The sequence below is a fragment of the Telopea speciosissima genome, chromosome 9 (genome assembly GCF_018873765.1).
Source record: "Telopea speciosissima isolate NSW1024214 ecotype Mountain lineage chromosome 9, Tspe_v1, whole genome shotgun sequence".
In the NCBI taxonomy this organism is placed as follows: domain Eukaryota; kingdom Viridiplantae; phylum Streptophyta; class Magnoliopsida; order Proteales; family Proteaceae; genus Telopea; species Telopea speciosissima.
Genome location: NC_057924.1, coordinates 8,987,167 through 9,006,245, shown reverse-complemented (window position 1 = coordinate 9,006,245; position 19,079 = coordinate 8,987,167). Strand labels below are relative to the sequence as shown.

At 39.3% G+C, this 19,079-nt stretch overlaps 1 protein-coding gene across 1 annotated transcript in view; it reads left to right on the top strand.

The window, feature by feature from the left end:
• The first annotated feature begins 850 nt into the window (after positions 1 to 850).
• Positions 851 to 19,079, top strand: part of LOC122638606 (G-type lectin S-receptor-like serine/threonine-protein kinase At1g11410) — a 29,432-nt gene continuing 11,203 nt past the window's right edge. The window contains exons 1-9 of the mRNA XM_043831469.1: positions 851 to 2,132; positions 3,027 to 3,167; positions 3,265 to 3,440; positions 3,535 to 3,763; positions 3,864 to 4,101; positions 5,062 to 5,149; positions 5,410 to 5,456; positions 5,565 to 5,697; positions 7,775 to 7,787. Coding sequence (XP_043687404.1) covers positions 851 to 2,132; positions 3,027 to 3,167; positions 3,265 to 3,440; positions 3,535 to 3,763; positions 3,864 to 4,101; positions 5,062 to 5,149; positions 5,410 to 5,456; positions 5,565 to 5,697; positions 7,775 to 7,787 — 2,347 coding nt within the window. The remainder of the gene's footprint in view (positions 2,133 to 3,026; positions 3,168 to 3,264; positions 3,441 to 3,534; positions 3,764 to 3,863; positions 4,102 to 5,061; positions 5,150 to 5,409; positions 5,457 to 5,564; positions 5,698 to 7,774; positions 7,788 to 19,079) is intronic.

Below are 19,079 nucleotides of genomic sequence, written 5' to 3'. Positions count from 1 at the left end.
ACGATATCATTAATTTGGTTCAAATTTGATTTAAGTAAAAATATCCTTCTGAAACAAATAAAGTTGAGAAGGAAATTATAACCTCATGAATATACATTCATATGGTTTAGGTTTCATTCAATTCGATTTGTATGGATTACGGATTATTCAGTGTGATTCAATTCGATTTAAAACTAAAAACAAACCAAATCGAATGAATATTCCCATTTCAAAACCAAAATCGAACCACATTTTTCATGGTTAATTCCATTCAATTTTAATCGATGTCGGTTTTGGGTTCCTTTCATTTGGTCTTCCTCTTTGAAACTTAAAAATAAGGATTGAATCAAGACTCACGAAACCCATTAGTTCCCCGCAAGTGGCCAAGTAAAATCGACTATAGTAACTCAATTTGTCTTTATTCAGAAAAGGAAGCCCACCTAATGATACAGCATTATCAGCTCAGGCCCACTTTCCACTAGCAGGCCTAAGAGGACAATTAGAAGACCAAGCCGTTACAACATGATTGCCAACGTGGCCACTACGACCTTAGTTGGTTCTCTAATAAGTCAGTAGAATATTAGAATATTACATTGTTTTTCCTATAAATGTGTAGAGAACGGTAAGACAAGCAATGAATTAAGTCTTTGCTTCCAATTTCTTCTCATCTTCTTCCCTAAACAACTCTTCTCTTCTCTCTCTCTCTCTGTCCCTTTTTCTCATTTCTCCCTTCTGGAACCTATCACCAAACTTTACTCCGAATGCCATTTACGGAGATGCATGCAGTAAATACTCTAGAAGCTTGACTCTATACACCATAGTCTTCGTATTCGTTAATTATATATTTTTTGTTTTCGCTTCATCAGATGCCATGTTCCTACCCACGTTGACATGGTTATGCTTCCTCCTCCTCCTCCTCCTCTTCCAGTTCTGTTCCTCCGGCAGCGGCGCCGACACCCTAAACCAAACTAAATCCATCACCGACGGTCAAATCATTGTCTCCACTGGAAGCAATTTTGCATTGGGATTCTTTAGCCCTGGAAATTCTAGTTACAGGTATGTCGGGATTTGGTACAATAAAATTCCTATAATCACCGTGGTTTGGGTTGCCAACAGAGACAACCCAATCAACGATTCTTCCGGAGTTCTCTCCCTTGCTCTTGATGGGAATCTCATCGTCTCTTCCCATGGTGATCAGAGACATCCTCTCTGGTCCACCAACGTCTCCACAAGTTCCAACCCCACCGTTCTGAAGCTCCATAACTCCGGTAACCTGGTTCTATACAGCGGCGACACCATGAATAAGATCCTGTGGGAAAGCTTCGACAATCCGACACACATATGGCTTCCTGGCGTGAAACTAGGGTTGGACCGGAGGACCGGTCTGAACCGGGTACTGACATCCTGGAAATCCAAAGACGACCCTAGCCGTGGGTTTTACTCTTACGGGTTCCACCCAAGAGGGTCACCCCAGCTAGTCTTGTATAAGGGGTCGAACCCGGTCTGGAGAGCCGGTTCTTGGAACGGTCAAAGGATGAGCGTGATACCAGAGATGACCAAAAGTTACATCTTCAGTTACGACTTCGTTAACAACACCGACGAGGTCTACCTCATCTACTACGTTTACAATTCCTCCATTTTCTCTATACTTGTGTTGAATGATACCGGGGCCGTTCAGAGAACGACGTGGATCGAGAGGAACCGTCAATGGAGCATATTCATTTCGAAGCCCGGCGATAGATGCGATTATTATGGACACTGCGGGGCCTACGGGATTTGTCGCACAGATGACTCGGTGGAGTGCTCGTGTCTGCCGAGTTTCCAACCCAAGTCTCCGAGTGATTGGTACTTGACGGAATGGTCAGAGGGTTGCGTGAGGGAAAGACCGCTTGGATGCGGGAAGGGAGACGGGTTCCTGAAGTTTGTAGACGTGAAGATTCCCGACACGTCCATGTCCATAGTCGACAAGAATCTGAGTCTCGATGAATGCGAGAGAGAATGCTTGAAGAACTGCTCTTGCACCGCTTACGCCCCTGCAGATATTAATGGCGGAGGCAGTGGTTGCGTTGCTTGGTTTAGCAACTTGACGGACATTCGATATTATAATGACGGCGGCCAAGATTTCTTCCTTCGTGTGGATTCAGTGGAGCTAGGTATGCATACATCAATTCTATTTCTTCAATTATTTCCATCTTCTATTTCTAAGCTTTTAAAGTACGATAAGGATTCTGGCCTATGGATGGGTATGTGTTATGTATGTCTCTGAATTCCTGTATCCGTTTTGAAGAATGGAAAAAATTTTGCTGCTACACTTATAGCAGGAATGTTTCTGCTACAAGGCTAGGAGCCAAGGAAATGGAATAATTCACTTCCTCTTTGGATTCATAAATACCCTCCTAGGTTTTATAATTTTCTAAAATACCCCTTAAGATTCCATTTCCTTGGCTGCCAGCCTTGTAGCAAGAACATTCCTTCTACGAGTGTAGCAGTGAAATTTTGTCCAGAAGAATGACCCAGTCCGATATTTTTGGTGGCGATCTGAATGGAATTTTTTGTTTTTCCGGAGATCGATGATGATAGAAGAGTATTTATATTCATTACCCGCTTTGTTGTAAAGTGTGTGAGATTTGGGGTTTTTTTATTTAAGGTTTCTAGGAGAGAATAGTACCGCCAAAATGTAGTAAAACATCTTCAGCTTCACTGATGTAGCACATCATATTGGGGATTCGGCTCCTGTACTGCAGTGGCGGGAGCTGGAGCATCCAGCCCAGCAAAACCACCCAAAAACAGGGGGTGGGGTGGTCATTTCACATGTGGGGCTCAGGTAGGACCTACCTAGGAAATGACCATCCTACCCCTATTTTTGATGTGGTTTTGCTGGGCTGGACGCTCCAGCTCCTGCCACTGCAGGACAGGATCCTTTTCGATGTGTGAAGCACTTTAAATCACTGTCATCTTGCTCTGTTTTTGTTTCTATTAGTGTTTTCTTTGGTGTTTCTTCTAACAGTACGAGTTCGTGATGATGGTTTTATCTAATCTATGTGTAGCTTCACGAGCAAGAAAAGATAAAGGATTTCTTCACAGCAAGCGGGGAGTGGTGATTCTTACGGTGTCACTTGTTGTGGGTGTACTGTCTCTGCTTCTCTTTGCTGCATGTGTGTACCGTTTGCAGAAGAAGAAGAGAAAAGGTAAAGAAAAAAGGAACTACTTCTGTTATGGTTTTAGTAATTTACTCAAACCATAGTATTCAAGCAACTTCTAACAATGTTAACTATGCTCGAACAGGAGCAATTGAACAGCGACAACAACCGCTTAGTGGCTTTTCTGGAATGAATGAACTTGAAGACAATGGGACGAATCTCGAATTACCATTCATTGAACTAGATGTTGTTGCAGCTGCCACAGACAATTTCTCTCCCAATAATAAGCTTGGAGAAGGTGGTTATGGTGTTGTCTACAAGGTGACTTCTCTTCTCTTCCCATGCATCATCAGTTTTACATTTCTAAGATCAATTTGTAACAATAGAATTAGTTACTGATTGAATGGGTCATTGGTTTGATCTCAATTTCCAGGGTCGGCTGTTTAATGGGAAGGAGATAGCTGTTAAAAGACTATCCAGGAATTCAGGGCAAGGGACGGAAGAGTTTAAAAATGAAGTTCTACTTATTGCCAAACTACAACACAGAAATTTGGTTAGGCTTCTAGCTTCTTGTGTCCATGAAGAAGAAAAGATGTTGATCTATGAGTACATGCCCAACAAAAGCTTGGACTCTTTCATTTTCGGTATGCTTCACTAAATATCACCTGAAAATTGTGTTTTCATTCTTCTTATTATGGTTGAATTCAATTTAATTGTACTTATTTCCTGCAATACTTTGTACAGATGAAAGTAAGAGGGCATTACTTGATTGGAGAAAACGATTTGAAATCATAGTTGGAATTGCTCGAGGTGTTCTTTATCTTCACCAAGACTCCAGATTGAGAATCATACATAGAGATTTGAAAGCTGGCAATGTGCTGTTAGACAAAGAGATGAATCCCAAAATTTCAGATTTCGGTATGGCAAGAATTTTTGGAGGAGATCAAATTCAAGCAAATACAGTCAAAGTGGTTGGGACATAGTAAGGCTTTCCTTTCCTTATATTTTTCCTGAGAAAAATGGTCAAGCCCAGTTCAGGGAACTACTCACGCGTCGGGCTCCTCTCCATGGACCCTAGCCCCTAGGGAGTGCCCAAGGAGGTATCCAACAGCACTAGGCCTCAGGGCACACAGGGATATGTGCCCAGCACACATTCCAATGCATCCAACGGCCTAGTACCGTTGGATGCCCCCTGCCACTCGCTCCCTGGAGAGGAGCTGGATCCACTATGCACTAGCTAGTTTTCGATCTCTTGTCTATGCCCAATCCCTCTCAAATGAGTTTCTACCAAATTTGGATCCTACACATTTCCTGGAGCCCACGTTTGAGAGGAAACCATTAAAAATGGACCAGGGTTGTGTTGATTGTTACAGCCAATCAAGTCAATCTAATCAACCTAATGAAACATAAGAGCTAAAAGTAAGGTTTGAAAAACAAAAAATTAGGGTTTAGATGGGGTTGTTTTGGAGATTGAATCTCTATGTTTTCCCTTGAATTTTTTAGTTATGGAGGTTATGAGGGTTACAGAAATTCTTTGAAAACACATATAGGCGTCAGAAAGAGAGCATGTGACCCTTCTCCATTGTTAGTGAAAACTACTCTCATCTCTTCCTGGAGGTAGGCATCTTATCGTACCACGTGTATCTTTAGGTTGTTTCATTGTTTTTATCTCCATTTTGTTGTGTTTTCCTCATAAATAGGTTTCAGTTTCTACAACAATCCAATCACATTTCAAAAGGAATGTTGTTTATCTTTAATGCCATAATGTCAATTTGGATCATATCTAATCCACTCACTTACGATATATTTACCAAATATTATGCTACTTTCTTGGACCTAATCAATTCTGTTTTGTTTGTTTGTTTTTAATATGGCACAGTGGTTATATGCCGCCAGAGTATGCAATGCAAGGGCTTTTCTCAATAAAGTCGGACGTATTTAGCTTTGGGGTATTATTATTGGAAATCATTAGTGGCACGAAGAACAGAGTTTATATTCATGAAGATCCTTCTATGACCTTAATACAACATGTTAGTATATTTGTTTCTTTAGATTCTTATTTCAAAATTAGGGCGGGCCTTGCAACGGTAAGGTTGCTCCATTGTGACCAAGTGATCGTGGGTTCGAGTTCAGAAAGCGGGGGTAAGACTGCATACATTATCACCCTCCCTAGACCCCCCCCCCACAGTGGTGGGAGTCTCATGCACTGGATACGCCCTAAGATTCTTGCTACAAAAATATTTTCAATTCCCATTCCTTATGTTGAGATGATTGTATGGAACAATTTTAGGTATGGGATTTATGGAAAGAACATCGAGCTTTGGAGATAGTTGATTCATCAATGGGTGAATCTTACCTTGGTCATGAAGTTGCGAGGTGCATCCAAGTTGGGTTGTTGTGTGTGCAAGAAAGTGCATCAGATAGACCAACCATGTCAAGTGTAACTTTCATGTTGGAGAATGAAACAACGATGCCTTCACCTAACCAACCTGCTCTTATTATGAAAAGAACTCTCAAGGCACAAGATTCATCTTCAAGAGAGGCAGGATCTTACTCTATAAATAAAGTGACAATGACTGTGGTAGATCCTCGATAAAGTAGCAAATATATTCTCTATAACAGGTTGTTTGCCTTGCCCTGATTGTGAAATTTTAAATTTCATCTAGCAAATGTTTCTTATATATAGTAGGACTAGTGCATAGCCCCTTCTGATCAAGCTTGCTTAGCCATTTCTTTTACTAGTGGTTGAACTTAACAATTTTTAGAGAATTAACTTATGGAGGGTAATGTGCAGGTTAGGCCTTGGGATACAGATGGATAGAGTCATCCAATACGCTGTGATTGTAATCCTGCTTGTCTACTTAGAATACCCAACCAAAGAAGAAATTTGGTTTCAATTTCAAGGTGTTCTATGAAAATGGTGGATCTGCAGGGCTTGACTGATTACGAGCTTCTGAGTTTGGTGAGGGAGGATGACTTGACGGTGATGGTGTTCTTAATCAGCTTGAGTTTTGTGTTCTTTGTGTTCAAATGAATCTCGTGCAGGGGTAAGGCCAACATTGCACGCGGCGCTCTGTCTGGGCCGCACAGGCTGCTATGGGCAGGGCGCCATAGAAGATCTGTTTGCCCCTGCGCAGCAGGGGTGTTTCCCCTTGCAACATTTATTATGTACTTGCGCTCTTTTTATCCTTGTCATTGAGCATTGAGAGGAGATGAGAAGAGAGAAGAAAAACATATGCTATAGCATATGCATCAGTATTCATTCCATTTGCTTCTTTGATTTTCCCCCCCTTTCTACTTTCAATTATGATAAAGAAAATTTTCCATCACTCCTAGCTAACATATTTGGCATCATCTCGATTCCCCAAAAATGTAAATACATAATCTCACATTGCGTTAATAAACATGGTAAAAAATAAGAGACACCCACAAAATACCACTTGGGAGGTCTCAACCTAAAACATTATGGCATTAGGTGGAGATCAAATTTTGTCATATTGAGGATTTTAGGATCATCTTGGAATCTCATTGGAAATCTCAGTAATTAAGGATTGTCTAGGTAAAAATGATCAATTTGACCTTGTGTTAAGTGCTAACTCCAATGATTAGAAAATGGTACAAAAATGGTTTGAATTAACTAGTATTTTTGCAAATTACTATCAGTTGGACAGACTCTATACTTGGGAGACAATTATTTTTGAATATTTTATTTTTTGTCAAATATTTACCCAATTAGTTTACCCTTGAATATTATACTACACATGACCTTTTCAACGACACTTGGGTCACTTGGCTCCTCCTAAAAATCGAACTTATGGTTTAGAGTTTCCTTGCGGTTGGGAGAACTCTCTCATTTAAAAGCCAAGTTAGAATTGCTCAAGGTATTCTCTATCTTCACCAAGACTCCAGGTTGAGAATCATTCATAGAGATTTGAAAACCAGCAATGTGCTGATAGACCGAAGAGATGAATCCTAAAATTTCAGATTTCGGTAGGGCAAGAATTTTTGGAGGAAACCAAATTCAAGCAAATACAACCAAAGTGGTTGAACATAGTAAGCTTTTCTAGCCTTGCTTTTTCGTAAGGATAAGTTTGTTTTCATGCAAAATGATAGAAAAGGATAATGTTTTTGTAAAATAGGGTTTTCAACTAGTTGTATCTAACGAAATGCAGGAAAGGCATTGAAAAAATAGGAAAAAAATAATTTACATAGATGAAAATATTCATGGAAAAGTATACAATAAAACAAACAGGGGCAAAGGGAAAAAAAAAAAAAGACAAGCCCAATTTAGGAACTATGTAGTTATTAGTTTTCTCCAGTCTGTAACTGTTGGGATATGGAAACGGGCTCGATAAGAACGAGCTATAGTGGTCATCAAGCTAGGTCAGGGCCTCGAGCTCGTTGATCGCGAGCACACGCACCCCGCCTTGCGCCAAGGGCACGTAACTCGTCATCTTGGAATAACACTGAGAAAGAAGGGAATAACCCTTGCGGCTTACGTAAGGCATCATGAGTCTATCATGGACTCACAAGGTCCGAGACTTTCGCCTATGTCACGCTTAATCAGGAGCGTGGGAAGCAACGGATAAACATTATCTCCGAATTACACTCTCCAACGGTCTCACTCCACTCTGGAATTCCAGCTTTCCGGCCAGTACACACTAGCTAGTTTTCGATCTCCTTTCTATACCCAATCCCACTCAGATGAGTTTCTACCAAATTTGGATCCTACACCTTTCCTGGAGCCCACGTTTGAGTGGAACCCATTAAAAGGTGAGCAGGGTTGCGCTGATTGTTACAGCCCATCAAGTGAACCTAATCAACCTAGTGAAATACAAGAGCTAAAAGCAAATTTGTGAGATAAATATTTCTATTCCTGGACATGAAAGAGATGGCAACAATACTAAATTTAACTTGAAGATATTCCAAAACATAAAGAGTGTCTTCAAATACCCATGCATTTACAAAATTACTAACGTCCACGGTTGTTGAGGGTTGATGTCTTGTATTCTATAGTTTACTAGGGATTGTCTTGAAAGGCCTATAAAAGCCCGTAAACAAGGATTTAGATGGGGTAATTTGGAAATTGCATCTCTTTATTTTTCCTTTAAAATTTTAGTAGTGGAAGTTAGGAGGAATTCTTTGTAAACAAAGAGAAGAGTCAGAAAAAGAATGTTTAACTCTTTTCCATTGTTTGTAAAAATTACTATCATCTCTTCATGGAGGTAAGTATCTTGCCGAACTACATATATCTTTGCGTTGTATAATTGTTTTTTCTCTCTTTTTTTATTTTTTTTTTTTGGTGTTTTCATCATAAATAAGTTTCCGTTTCTACAACAATCAAATCACATTTCAAAAGAAATGTTGTTTATTTTTAACGCCATAATGTAAAATGTTTTTAACGCTATAATGATCGGTTCATGTGAATTTGGATCATATCTAATCCATTAAATAGGTCGTTATTACACTTCAAGGGGAACATCCACTCACTTACTGTATATTTACCAAATATTGTGTTACTTGGACCTAATCAATTTCTGTTTTGTTTTGTTGGTTTGTTTTTAAATATGGCATAGTGGTTATATGCCGCCAGAGTATGCAATGCAAGGGCTTTTCTCAATAAAGTCGGACGTATTTAGCTTTGGGGTATTATTATTGGAAATCATTAGTGGCATGAAGAACAGAGTTTATATATATTCATGAAGATCCTTCTATGACTTTAATACAACATGTAAGTGTACATTTGTTTGTTTAGATTTTTGCTGCAAAATGAGGACCGGCCTTGGTGCAACGGTAAGGTTGTTCCATTGTGATCAAGTGGTCATGGGTTCGAGTCTGGAAACAGCTTCTCTGTGAAAGCGGGGGTAAGACTGCGTACATTATGACCCTCCCCAGACCCCCCATAGCGGCGGGAACCTTAAAATTCTTGCTGCAAAAATATTTTCAGTTCCCATTCCTTATGTTCAGATGATTGTATGGAACAATTTTAGGTATGGGACTTATGGAAAGAGCATCAAGTTTTGGAGATAGTTGATTCATCAATGGGTGACTCTTACCTTGCTCATGAAGTTGCGAGGTGCATCCATGTTGGGTTGTTGTGTGTGCAAGAAAGTGCATCAGATAGACCAACCATGTCAAGTGTAACTTTCATGTTGGAGGTGTTAGAATAAATCGATCTGCATAGGGACAAAATCCCAAAAGCTAGGATCTCCATAGGGCGTTCAAGAACACAAACAAATAAATAATAAAAAACAGGGATAGAACCACCAACCTTGTTTCGCATCCATGATGATGATCGCAGCGAAAATAAAGACCAAAGAATAAGGTGCTTCCCCTCTATTCCCAAAATAACTGGTTTGATGAGAATACCGAATGCAAGGGATGATGAACACTGAATATCTCCCTCTCTGACTAGAATGCACTCCTCAATAGCAATTGAGAATAATAAGTTGTGATGGTAGAGGGGGGACCTAGCTCTCCTTATATAGTAATTCCAATAGGGTCTGACTCATCACAGTCTAAATAGGAATCTATCTGCCCACACAAAAGCCAGTTCACATAGGATTCCTAATATAACTCAATGACCCCCTTAATCAGACCAATACCATAATTAGCCTGAGTTTTACTTTATTTAATATTAGTCCATATTAAGGAATATATAATTATATTCCAAATATAATTCTAACATTCTCCCACTTGAACTTATATTAAATCACTCCTTTTAAAGAGATTTAAAAACAGTTTTGACCAAAACAAATCACAGGCTAACAATTCTTTAAGAAAACTTTATGTGCACAAGTTTTAAAAACAAATTGGTCTAGAGGTCGTATTAGAAAATCAAACCTGTCCCATAGAGTTTTAGACACCGAATCATGGCGGTAACTGCATCTATGATCAAGCGGCATAGAGCCTTCCATAGTCACGAGAGCCCTCAACTCTACTAACATGGATGTAATGTGGTAGTGTGACAACAAGATAGTACTCACATAGTGATTCCTTATGTATTATTCATTTATCAGTCTAAAATTTCTCTTCTGTAAGTGGCACAGGCTCATTAGAAAATAATCTTTATGATTCCAACGAATCTGTATGTCTCATCAGAAATAACTCGAGTTATACTTTATGTGTCACAAGACATACCTTTAGGCTAATAACTTAATACCCCAGCCTTGCTTAAGGTCGACACATTTCTTAAGACTTTAAAACAGAAATATATATACTTCATGTCAATAAATAAAACACCCATGTGTTCAAAAAAAACTGCATACAATGACAACTGATATATATATATATATATATATATATATATATATAAACCAAAGTTTACCATAAGATAAAAATATAAATGAAAATAAACTCTAAATTACAATGAAGCAAAATAAAACAAACTCCCACTAATCAACCGCATCCCATGATGCAACTAAGCCCATGCTCATGACATGTCTTTAAAAAATATAAGGGCGAAGACCTTTGGTTAGGGGATCTGCAACCAAATCATCTATACCAATATGCTCCACTGTAATGTCACCTTTCTTTACTGTCTTTATGGTCAAATACTTGACCTCCATGTGTTTAGACTCTCTAAGTCTTTTATTGTTGTTTATAACCAACACAGTAGAGCTATTATCACAGTATATCTGGATGGGTCTATCCACAAAATCTACAATGATCAACTTCTTTATGAGATTCTTGAGCCAAATAGCCTGAGTAGCAGCCCCATAGCATGCTACAAACTCTGCCTGCATAGTTGAAGTGGTCACCAATGTCTGCTTTTTACTCTTCCATGATACTGCCCCTCCTGCCATCAAGAAAACATAACCTGATGTGGATTTCCTGCCATCCTCACAGCCAGCAAAGTCAGAGTCTGTATACCCCACTAGCTTGAGTTCAGGAATGTGTCTGTAAGTCAGCATATAATCTCTTGTCCCCTTTAAGTACCTCAATACTTTCTTGACAGCAACCCAGAGGCTAAGACCAGGATCTGACTGATACCTGCCAAGAAGTTTCATCACACCTGAGCATACATGATACCACCAAGTGCGCTAGCATAAGGCACCTTATTCATTTCATCCCTCTCAGCTTCATTTTTCGGGCACTATGTCGAACTCAGTTTGTCACCCTTGAGAACAGGAATATTCCCAGGTTTGCAATCCAGCATACTGAACCTCTCTAGAACACGATCAACATAAGCCCTCTGAGAAAGACTTAATATATGGCGAGAACGATCCCTATGGATCTCAATGCCAAGAATAAAAGAAGCCTCACCAAGGTTCTTCATGTCAAATTCCCTAGATAATAGTTGTTTTGTATTATGCAACATCCCTAAGTCACTGCTTGCAAGCAGGATGTCATCTAAATAAAGAATGAGAAAACAGAATTTGCTCCCACTGACCTTGTGATATATACATTGATCCACTTTGTTTTCCACAAAACCAAACGAAGTCACAACACTTTCAAACTTCAAATACCACTGCCTAGAAGCTTGTTTGAGACTGTAGATAGACTTCTTGAGTCTACACATAAGATGATCTGATCCATCCACTGCAAAACCTTCAAGCTGAACAATATAGACTTCCTCATCAAGATTGCCATTGAGAAAGGCGGTTTTAACATCCATCTGATGCAACTCCATATCAAAATGAACTACCAATGCCATGATCACCTTGAAAGAATCCTTCGAAGAGACTGGAGAAAAATCCCATTATAGTCTACTCCTTCTCTCTGAGTGAACCCCTTGGCTACTAGTCTGGCTTTAAACCTCTCAACTTTTCCTTTGTAATCTCTTTTGATTTTATACACCTATTTGCAACCAATGGGCTTACAAACTTTAAGTAAATCAACAAGCACCCAAACATCATTATGTTTCATCGATTGCATTTCATCTCTCATCGCATCTAACCACAAATCTGACTAAAGACTAGAAACAGCGCCCGAATAAGTAATCGGATCAACCACACAACCAATGTCATAGTTATGTTCTCCTAGATAGACCTCATAGATAGATGATATATCTGACTTTCTCTCCCTGATGGATCTCTGTAATGGTGTCACCACTGCCTCAACCTGAATCTGAGAAATCTCAGCTGGAACTGCATCAATAATAGGGTCCTCAACCGCATCCTGAATAAGAGGAATCTCATCAGGTGCTACATGAATGTCAGGGACCGTATCAATATCAGGCTCCTGAACTCCAACAGGTGTAACCAATGGCGCAGTATGCCCCACATCCGTCTGGATAGGTAGAAGAATAGGTACTGATGTACCAACCATGTGACTATCTTGAACAATCTGAGAACAATCATTCTTTTCGACCACATCAAATTCCAGAAACTTCGCTATCTGTGATTCTACAATCCTAGTACCTCCGTAGGAATTATAAAATTTATATCCCTTCGAATGATCTGGATAGCTGACAAAGTAGCAACGAGTAGTCTTGGGATCCAACTTGTTTTAAGTCGGATTATACAACTTCACTTCTTCAGGGCACCCCCAAACTCTAAGATGGTTTAAACTGGGTTTACGGCCGGTCCATAACTCAAAAGGTGTAAGAGAAGCAGCTTTAGTAGGTACACGGTTAAGGATATAAAGAGCAGTTTTCAAGGCTTCACCCTATAAGAACTTAGGTAAATTTGTCCTACTAACCATACTTCTCACCATGTCCATAAGGGTGCGGTTACACCTTTCGGCAATCCCATTTTATTCAGGACTTCCTGGCATAGTAAACTGACTAACTATTCCAGAGTCCTCAAGGTATTTGATAAACGAGCCCTTAAGCTACCCAGCATCGCCATGTCTGCCATAATACTCGCCCCCACGATCAGATCTAACAATTTTAATAACTTTCCCTAACTGTTTCTCAACTTCAGTCCTAAAAATCTTGAACTTATCGAGAATAGTCGTCTGTAAAAGTGATGAAATAAAAATTTCTACACAATGTGGCTGAATAAGGACCACTGATGTCAGTGTGAATAACCTCCAATAGGTCAGAACTACGAACTGCAGTTTTCTTCTTTATTTTGTTCATCTTTCCCTTACAACAGTCTGCACAAGTTTTTAGATCACTTTCGAGAGTAGGTAGGATGTCAGACTTTATCAGCCTATCTACTCTTGCCTTAGAAATATGATCTAGCCTCTTATGCCACAATGTGAAAGACCATTCTTTAGGTAAGGGTCTTTTGGAAACAACGCTTTCAACATTACGGGAGACTTAGATATCATTGGGAGACAAACACAATCTGTACAATCCATTGGACATAAGGCAGGAACCAACTTTAGTTGAATTAAAAAACAAATTAACCATAGTGTTCTTTATTTCAAAATGGAAATTACTAATGTCTAAAACTGAAACCAAAATCAAATTCCGCCTAAAAGACGGTATATAAAAAGTGTTCTTTAAAGTCAATTTAAAATCAAAATCTAATAAAAAAATGACATCTCCCACGAACTCTACGTCAGAATGTCCATCATTTCCTACGACCAGCCTTGATTCATCCTTATTTGGCCTCCTCCGATTTATGAACCCCTGTATGGTAAAAGCAACATGGTTAGTTGCACCGCTATCTAGCCACCAAGAACTGGATGGGGTTTCTGATAAATTGGATTCACAAACAAAAGCCAAAGAATCATTACCTGATGGCTTCTTGGGCTTGAGTAACCAAGCCTTGTATTTGTCGCAGTCCTTCTTCATGTGACCCTTCTTCTTGCAAAAGAAGCGGCGATCACTCTCTTTCTTCAAAGAGTCTTTCTTAGGTCCCAAATTGTTAGTTTGATCGGACTGTTTATTGGCAGACTTTTGAGTATGATTTTTAGACTTTTTACTCTTACGATCTTTGGAAGTAAACAGGGCAGCAGGCTTTTTGTCTTTCTTCAGTTTCTCTTCCTCAAACACAACCCTAGAAATTAGGTCATTAATACTCCAGACTCCATCTTGGGAAATGTAGTTGGTTTGAATGATGCCAAATTCAGAAGGTAGGGTATTTAGGGCTTGATGGACAATTAGAGCATCTGGAAGACGAATGTTCAAGGCCTTGAGTTTAGTTTGGTAATCAACCACCCTAATAATATAATCCCTAACACCCCCAGAACCATCATATTCCATATTAAACAACCCTTGCAGAAGTGTCCCAATCTCAACATTCGATGAAACTTTGTATCTCTTAGAAATTGCATGTAGCAATTCCCTGGCAGTACATTGGTCAAGTATACCACTTTTTAGGTGTTCCAGTATCGACCTCTTTATGGACAGTATACTGAGTCGATTACTCTTTTGCCATGCAGCATGCATAGACTTTTCATCCTCAGTACTATCAGCAGTTAGATCCATTGGTTTATCCATAACAAGGGACTTGTGCACATCTGCCATTTCCATAGCAAACATAATGTTCTCTTTCCACTTCTTAAAGTTTGACCCAGTGAGAAGCTCAATAGTAACCATATTATTGTTGAAAGAAAAGGTGACTGAAAATTTAAACAATAAACAGTATAATAATCAGCATGATGCAAGTATAGCTTGAAACCTTATAAGCTTATGAGAATTTTACACACATCATTGTGAAAACACCTTTGGGCTGAATTCCCAACATGCAATTGTAAAAATCCCTATATACCAGTGGCCATGGGAATACAACTCAACTTTCAAAATCCACCACCTTTGGGTGTACAGAATTCTAGGGTCAACCTATTCACATGCATACTATATATGTACCCCGTTAAGTACCAATACATAACCACCACCTTTGGGTGTATGACCACACATCGGAGTTAAAAGACATCCCACAACTGTATGAGACTGGTGTTTCACAAATCCAATAAGGAAGGTCGCTTTGGCGGCTGCATCCTGTCGAACCCATAAAACCCTCTCTTAGGATTTTTCCAAAATTACTTACATCCATAAGCAATTTATGTTATTTTATAATTTATGACAAGGGACTTAAATGTCTCAAAGCTAACACAAAAATAATAATTCTGTTCATCAAGGTAGGTATTCCAGCAAGTCAAAAAATTGGTTCGGTTCCCAATGGAATGAACCAATAAATTTTAGAAAAGATATGCATCAATAGAATACCAAAATTATTTAAAATATGCATATCTGATCAAAACAGAGGGTACCACTATGTAGAGCACAGAAAAACAAAGCCAACGCAAAAAATAGGACCCAAAACGGAGTCTCGTAGCCCCCAAAAAGCCCGGTCAAAGTTTTAGGCCATTCGCGGTTAACTGTACTGGTTTGGTAGGTCCGTATGGTCAAACCGGTTCAGTCAAACCAAGTAGATTCCGAGCTAAACCCGGTTCACCCGACCCGATTTAGCCCCGACCCAATCGAAATCGGGTCAACCAGCCAAATCACAATTTGGGTTTTCAGGTCGAAAAACGGGCCGACCTGACCCGGAGGAGCACGTTAGCATCCCTTATATCTGTCAGGGGCGCACGATAGCAAACCCTGTAAAAACGCTATTTTTTTTTTTTTTTTTTAAAACAACTACCGGTGAGTGAGATCACCTACGGCTGTCGCCGGCGGTGATCCACCCACCAAAATTTTTGTTTTTCCATGCTCTATCCTCCCATGTGCTCAGATTCGGTTTTCGCCGAAGAAAAACTCCGACAGAATGCCGGTATCCATACGGGTTTTTGAAAAAACTGAAAACACCCTAAAAAACTTGATTTGAATCAAAAAATTTTCAATTCCCTTAGCATTATCTATTATTTTGAATCTATATAGGTTCAAGAACGGATCTATGGAGGCTCTGATACTACATGTTAGAATAAATCAATCCGAATAGGAATAAAATCTCAAAAGCCAGGATTTTCATAGGGCGTTCAAGAACACAAACAAATAAATAATAGAAAACAGAGATAGAACCACCAACCTTGTTTCGCATCCATGACGATGATCGCAGCGGAAATAAAGACCAAAGAACAAGGTGCTTCTCCTCTATTCCCAAAGTAACTGGTTTGATGAGAATACCGAATGCAAGGGATGATAAACACTGAATGTCTCCCTCTCTGACTAGAATGCACTCCTCAATAGCAATTGAGAATAATAAATTGTGATGGGTAGAGGGGGGACCTAGCTCTCCTTATATAGTAATTCCAATAGGATCTGACTTATCACAGTCCAAATAGGAATCTATCTGCCCACACTAAAGCCAGTCTACATAGGATTCTTAATATAACTCAATGACCCCCTTAATTAGACCAATACCATAATTAGCCTGAGTTTTACTTTATTAAACATTAGTCCATATTAGGGAATATATAATTATATTCCAAATATAATTCTAATAGGAGAATGAAACAAAGATGCCTACGCCTAACCAACCGGATCGTTATCGTGTCAAGTACTTGACGCGGCCCCATCATGCACACATGGGTGGTGCCCAGCTGCACGATGCGAACTTGACCACATCAAGTACTTGACGTGATAATTTTCCCTAACCAACCTGCTCTTATTATGAAAAGAACTATCAAGGGACAAGATTCATCTTCGAGAGAGACTGGATCTTGCTCTATAAATAAAGTGACAATGACTGTGATAGATCCTCGATAAAGGAGCAAGCTTTTTGCATTGTACATTGGTGATTTTTAGAGGTTAGTAAGTCATTGTCTTGTCAAATACATATACAAAGTTTAAGTTGCAAATATTCCAAATCAACTAGGCAAATATTGTCTATAAGAGGTTGTTTGCCTTCCCCTAATTGTGAAATTTTGAACTTCAACTAGCAAATATTCCATCTAGTAGGACTAATGCATACCCCTTCTGATCAAGCTTGCGTAGACATTTCATTTACTAGTTTGGTTGAACTTACCATTTTTGGAGCATTAACTGATGGAGGGTAATGTGCAGGTTAGGCCTTGGGATACATATTGATAGAGTCATCCAATATGTTGTGATTGTAACCCTGCTTGTCTACTTAGAATGCCCAACCCAAGAAGATATTTGGTTTCAATTTCAAGGGGTTCTATGACAATGGTGGTTCTATGACAATGGTGGGCCCCACCGTGCACACATGGGTGGTGCCCAGCTGCACGATGGCACTTGACCACCCCCAATACTGGAGGCGATAAAGATCCCATAACCCCCAATGAAATAAGCACTCAAAAACCAGTCCTCAAGCGTGCGCCTAACAAAGCAAAGTCACCTTCAATTCGCACAATAATAAAGTACTTCTGAAATCAGACTTGCTGCCTCCCTTCATTCAAATCAATTCCAAACTCATCTAGTATTCAGAGTTTGTCTTTATTTGGTACCTTTCTCGTGGTCTGCACTGAAATAGTACTTTACCCCTTGATGTCCAATCAATTGTTGTGCCTCAACGCATTTGGGGGAGAATCAACTAGCTCTGGTTCAAGTGGCATTTTATTCCTAACCACAACTCTTCTGCTGATTCATAAATTAGTAACTACATCCAATCTTCAAAAAAGTCACAGTTGTCTTGAACTTTCTATTTTTCGAAATGGGATATATACGAAATCCCCATGAATAGGATCAAACCTTATTCTTTAGTATTTACATGAGATTCCTCATTCTCATTCTTAAGCAAACCCCCGAGAGGGCTTAGTTGATCCATGATTTATGTTTCATCTTTCGTTTCTATTTCATTTGTTTCGAGAAAGATATCGATCAATTCTGATTCTTTCTTTTTCTATTGATTGTTTTTCGATCGAGATGTATGGATCCAAGATTCACGATTTGATGTACTTGTTTCACATAAAATATCTGATGCAGTTGCTCTAGCCTAGCTAGACAAACAAGACCCACTTTGGAGGCCTAAACCAAGAACCAGTCCAACCTTGGTTCATTGGTCCAACCTCTTTGGTATTTGACTCTATTAATATTACAGATATCTTACATTTGATTTTATTTAGATCTTCTCAATCGGTGACTAGTCAAAAGGAAGATGTTATTACTACTAGTATATTATGGCTATACTTTGGCTCAGTTACATAGAGTGGTCTTCAGGCAAACCTTTACGTCTACTGACAGTCTTTCTCGCAAAGCTCTATATTTTGCGGTGGAATTTCTTAAGGTTCTTCCTATAAAGAGATTTCAATCTTGCCATCCTCCCTTCCTCCACCAGGTCTCATAAAGATTAATGTCAATGGGGCAAGTCATGGAACCCGAGACTAACAGGTATAGATGGGGTCTGTCGTGACTCGATCGTTTACTGTTATTTGGTTGGTGGTGGTAACAACTTGGTTTGTAGGGCGAAATCCTTGGCTATTCCTCAAGCCTTGAATACAGCTCAAGCTCGAGGAATTCAGAAACTATGTATTGAAAGTGATAACCTTATGGTTCTTAACAGACTCCGTAAACTCCACTTTTCCATGGATGTTATTTCTTTCTTTTTTCTTTTATTTTTTTGTGGTTATATGGAGGCTATTTCATATAGCTTTTATCAGACCATATCAACTGTACCCGATTTCTTTCCATACCTGGCGTTGCTTGGTTATCAAGTTCACAATCCCATGCAATCCAATGCAATCCCATGCAATCTTCTATGATATCTCTCTCAATCTTCCATGTATGGCATAATACAATATTGGAATTCCAAGAAAAAAGATTACAATATTGTATAATGCTATACATGAAAGATTGAGAGAGATATCATAGAAGATTGCATGGGATTGCATTGGATTACATGGGATTGTGAACTTGATACCCAAGCAACGCCAAGTATGGAAAGAAATCGAGTACAGTACGTTGATATGGTCTGATAGCTTTGAATATGTGCAAATTTAACATACTCTGCTGGAAGGAAATTTTCGTAATTTTTTTTTTTTTGGTAATGGGGAAATTTACTGATGAAAGGGGGGGGTGATTACAACCAGCAGCTTCAGCAACACAAAGGTCATGAAGCCACCGAATGGAATGTGGCCAATCTGTCACACACCCAAGCGATAGGGCCTTCCGAGCTAGAGTATCCGAAATACCATTCTTAACCCTAGGAATATAGGAAAAAG